The sequence below is a fragment of the Rattus norvegicus genome, chromosome 12 (assembly GCF_021556685.1).
Source record: "Rattus norvegicus strain SHRSP/BbbUtx chromosome 12, alternate assembly SHRSP_T2T, whole genome shotgun sequence".
Lineage (NCBI taxonomy): Eukaryota > Metazoa > Chordata > Mammalia > Rodentia > Muridae > Rattus > Rattus norvegicus.
Genome location: NC_141545.1, coordinates 47,038,403 through 47,043,102, shown reverse-complemented (window position 1 = coordinate 47,043,102; position 4,700 = coordinate 47,038,403). Strand labels below are relative to the sequence as shown.

Here is a 4,700-nt window from a genome sequence, read left to right as displayed (position 1 = left end):
ATAAAACATCGACAAGCCAGAATGTGTTCTACAGAGAGGAACTGCCCATCAGAGGAGTATCCTTGCATAATATCAATCGGGGGCTTATAGAACTCCGACATAAACTTCAAAGGTGTTTTTACAGTGGGATAGAAACCCCTGGGACATTAAAATATATCAAGAGTGAGAAGAGCACCGAGGGCCCGTGGAACTCTTGTGAAAGTCACACACGGCTTAAATCAGGATGAACAAAAAAAAAGCTGGAGGCTAAGTGGCAGCCCAGTCATAGGATCAAAGCTATTGGCAAGAAAATGGTATGTTGGTGGTGTCAGACAGACAGACAGACAGACAGACAGAACGTGAAGGTTCCAAGCATGGTGATATTAGGGACACTCTTCTAAATGGAAACATCAAGAACCTGGTTTCTTGCCCATGAGCTTATAAAATAGAAAACTGTGGACCAAACACTTCTGCTGCCAGACAACCCCTGGTACCACTGGCAAGGCCATTTTCTCTCGCCACTGCAGCACTGTTGTGCCAACAGTACATGCAGGAAGGTGAAGCCAGTGGCAGAAGACCAGGGATGTAAAAGCACTGACGTCAAACTCTCCACCAAGAACCTCTGAGCAAGCAGACAGTGACAGCTTCGATGGCATCTGATGTCACGTGCAGCCCCAGACTCCCCCACCTCTCCAGCTGGAATCAGCGGGCTTCCCCCCTACCCCTCACCCCACTCTCCTGTGCACAAGTCCACTCTGGTTACAGGATTCTACATTCTGCTGCTCCTTCCTGCTTCCTGTACACCCACTCCCCATACAGGATGCTCCATTTGTTTGAAAGACCTGTTTGAGCGTCAGTCAGAACAAAGGAAAGTTCCTCGATGTGGTTTTACTCTCCAGTCAGCCTTCGTTGACCCCACACTTGGCTGGGAAGTTTAGAGTCAGCTGAAGCTGGATGAGGCATTCTGTCAGCCTCTCTTTCCCAGACATGTCTTCAATCTATTCCCTAATGCAGCCTGCCAGGATTAATCAATCCTGCGGGTGGTCCCCCCAGATTGTCCTTTTAACTCTCAGAAACGCTCAGCCAGCAGCAGCGAGAGATGAGTTTTCATATAGCCTTGATTTTCCATGACAGAGGGCACAGCCATCTCAAAGTCTTCTGAGTCTAACGATCTAGAAAAATATTGGGTTTTTCTCTGTCGTGGAAGGCTCCGTGCCCCTCAACACCCTCTTCTCTTTGCACCTGCACCCTGTTCTTTTTTTCCTGCCTTCCTATTTCTTCCCTTGCTCTCCCCTCCTGTCTTTTTTAAACTACCGCTCCAGCACCCCAACTCATTCCAAAGTTCAAAGCCACAAGATCCTTAAAGAAATAAAATAAAGTAAAACTTTCAATATTATCTTCATGATGACTTTGAGCTCAGAGTTTTGGTTTGGGGTGCTGGAAAGGAAAGAATTCAACACCACCAGCAGCTTCAGCTAAGGCACGGAGGAGGGTGCTGCTTGGAGCGAGCGTATCTGAGGGAATAGCATATGGGCTTTTGTTGAAATGTTCAGAGCCCACTTGTTTCTGAGCTGAGGGTTAGCAAGCGTGTATTGAACACCGGCTGAGCGGAGTTCGCGTTTTGTACAGCATCCCCTGCCACACCAAACCCACCAATGCGTCGCCCCCCTGACCGATAAGCTTGCCGGTTGATAGCTAGAAAAGTTTTCAGTCAAGTACAAACCTGGAGCCACACCGCCCACCCTAAGAAAGCAAAGGGGTTTGCATGGGAGGTGCGGAGTCTGTGGGAGTGTTGTTCCCCATCAAAGAATTCCTGCCCCTTTTCAACAGCCTTTTCCTTACACAAGCGATTGTTTCTCATGTTCCAGCGTAAGATACCGGGTGTGACGGGCATAGTCCAGGCACCCTGGCCCAGCTGCCTGCGTCCACCTCTCAAGATTCTGGGACACAGGCAAGAAGAGGGGAAACCTCCCAGTGTCCCTAACTCATGAACGAGGTCATTACCTTGGCATCGGCTTGCGGGCTGTGATACTGGCGACGATGATGCTCTCGGGACGCGGAGTGGCCACTGCTTTGAAGGTCCCTTTCCAGAACTTCTCAAACAGCTGTTTCTCGCCTTGCTGCAGGCTCGCCATCCTGAAAGCCCAAGAGCCCGGGGCGCTGTCCGAAGTGCTGAAACGTGGATTCCAAACCCGATGACACGCCCTGGGCTCCGGGGCGCTGTCCGCGTGAAACCCCCAAGGGGTGGGGTGGGGAGAGATCGGAGTTCAGAGCGGGGGATGGGATAGAATGGGACGTCTCTGGTCTAGGCAGGCAGCGGAGAAAGAAGGTGGTCCACCGGCTGGGTTCACCTCTTGGCTTGGTTCTGAGCTGCGGTGGGAGCAGGCTGAGCTCCGCGTCCTCCGCAAAGCAAAGCTGGGCCGGCTTTCTCTACCGCGCAGAGAACCGAGAGGAGGCGACCGGGGCGTCTGCCGTGCGTGCGCGTGTGAGCTCCGGCGCGCCCGGGTTTTGTCTCTTGCACAATGTGACGTTGAAAAGGGAGGCTGGTCGCGCGAGCTGTACTTTCCTCCCTCCCCTTCTCCGTCTCCTCCTTCCCCAGCAACCCCTCCTTCTCTGGCTCAGCCTCCCGCCGCCATCTGCATAACAAAAGCCCGCAGGTCTGAGGAGGAGAAAGGGAGGGGTGAGCGCTTGTCTCCAAGGCCCCGTGGCCACTGAGTTGCGGCTCTGACCCCTCTGAGAAGCAACCCCAACACCTTGAACAGAACCAAAAAGGCGATCCTCTCTCTCAGCCCTCACCCCTCCTCCGTCGTCGCAGGCCTTCTCCTCAACCCTTACATGCGCACTCCCGGGCCTGGGCCACCTCCCTATCCTTTTGCAAGACTTGGAGCGCATCTTCCATTGAGAGAGCTACTAAAAAATGCCCCACCTCTCCACCCACGCCAACCTGCCTTCACCTACCCCACTTCTGGGAGGGGCTGCCGAGGACTGCAAAGTGGGGGTGCCCCTATGGTTTTCTTTACGCCTGGGGGCCGCGGCCTCTCCCACCCCCCACCCCAAAAATGCCATTTGATGGACAATCCGTCACCAGCACCGTTTCTCGCCATCTGTCGAGCCGGCCCCCACCCGCAGAGGGGCGCAGCGTCACATCTGTGCTTGCGGCGCTATAAAGGATATCTCTTTTGTGCCTCGCAGCCGGCCTGCTTCGAGTCCCCGCTGCCAAAGCCCTCCAAAAAGAACACCCCTCCCCCACCCCTTCTCCCCACCCCCTTGAGAACCCGCAGCCTGTGTGTGAAACAACAGTCCGATTTGGCAAAGAAAGCTTTCGGGGTGTGTGTGTAGGGTGTGGGGTGGGGAGGGGTTCTTGGGATTATAAGTAACTTTTTGGTCTTTCCATCTTCTTCCTGCCCTCTCCGCCCCTCCCAGTCCCATCAGAGAGGCTCAGAATCTCAAACTCCAGATGAGCAGGATGTAGACAACAATGTCTCTCCGTTTTACCTTAAGGGTCTTTTTAGGGAAGATATCCTAGTGAGATTCCCCAGCCCTCTGGAGCCCTTTAATACTTGGTACACTGACCACTTTCACCTACCTCCAGAGTTTAAAACTGAAACTCCTAGAAGGAGCCTCAGTTAAGTCTTACAGCCCTGACACCGGGTTCCACCCGGTGGAAAGGGTGAAAAAATTTTCTAATTTTTTGTTGACCTAGTAGCAGTTGGAGGCGAAGACCCCCAACATCAGTGCGAACTTTATAAATTTTTTGCAAGAGAATAGGAGGTACGCGGGGTGGGGCAGAGTGAGGGAGAGGAGAACAGGATGGGGCGAGAGAAGCCGGGACACAGGAATACCGAGTGAACGTTGGCCTGGAAGAGGCTACGGGACGGGTTTGTGTGTAGTAGATGGCTGTGTACCGGTTTAGGAGCGCCCAGAGCTCGCTCCGCAGTGACCCCTTCTGGTCAATAACTAGAAGCGCATTCGTTGGCTTTTAAAGGGTGTAGTAAGAGACTAGGAGTTGGGATGGGCTTGGGGCTGGAAGGCTTGAGGACAGGGGAAAGTAAACTAGGGAGTGAACTTTCCATCTCCCTCTTCCTGATCCCCTGCATTCAAATTCCCCATTCTTAGATTGCTTTGAGGACCTAGCAACCCCTGGGTTGTTGTCACTTTAAAGCCGTTGAGCTGTCTTCCTTCTTCGTTTCCTTGGCTATTTAAAGAGATCCTAGTCATGACGTTTGGATATGAAATGAGTTGCTTTCCAGAAACAGGTAGGTGGGACCTTACATCCACCAATCAACCAACACCTTGCAGAGGTGTGTCTGCCCTTTCATTAAAGGGGGTTTAATTTATCTTTAGTGTGTAAGCGCATGAATGTCGTCCGTATGGGCGTCCCACTGAAGTCAGACTTAGCCAGGACTAGAGTTAAAGGTGGTCGTGAGTCACATAGTGTTGGTTCTGGGATTCGAACTCTGGTCCTCGGGAAGTGCTCTAACCACAGCAGCCAGCCACCTCTCCAGCCTAACTATGTCTGTTCTTATTACGGCAAAGCTTGCAGTTGGGCATCCTTGCCTCTTTGGAAACCCAGAGCAACTAGGTGAGGTGAGAGGGCAAGCTTTTTATTTTTTACTCGTGTACAGATAAGGAAGCAGAAGTTTAAGATGGCCGAGCAGTGTGCCCGTGTGACTCTAACGGAGTAGTGGGACTCTGCGAGAGAACTCTGGGGATCGGAGGCC

General features: G+C 52.6%; 1 protein-coding gene across 2 annotated transcripts in view; it reads right to left on the bottom strand.

Annotated features, from left to right (window-relative positions):
• Srrm4 (serine/arginine repetitive matrix 4) overlaps positions 1-3,034 on the bottom strand; it is a 159,922-nt gene extending 156,888 nt beyond the window's left edge. The window contains exon 1 of one of the 2 annotated variants that reach the window (XR_015634130.1): positions 1,984-2,462. Coding sequence is in view for 1 of the 2 variants with exons in the window: in NM_001346306.1 (NP_001333235.1) it covers positions 1,984-2,114 (131 nt within the window). In the remaining variant the exon portion in view is untranslated. Of the gene's footprint in view, positions 1-1,983 lie in introns of both variants that reach the window. The other variant, NM_001346306.1, reaches the window with a different exon arrangement.
• Between the last annotated feature and the right edge of the window lie 1,666 nt (positions 3,035-4,700).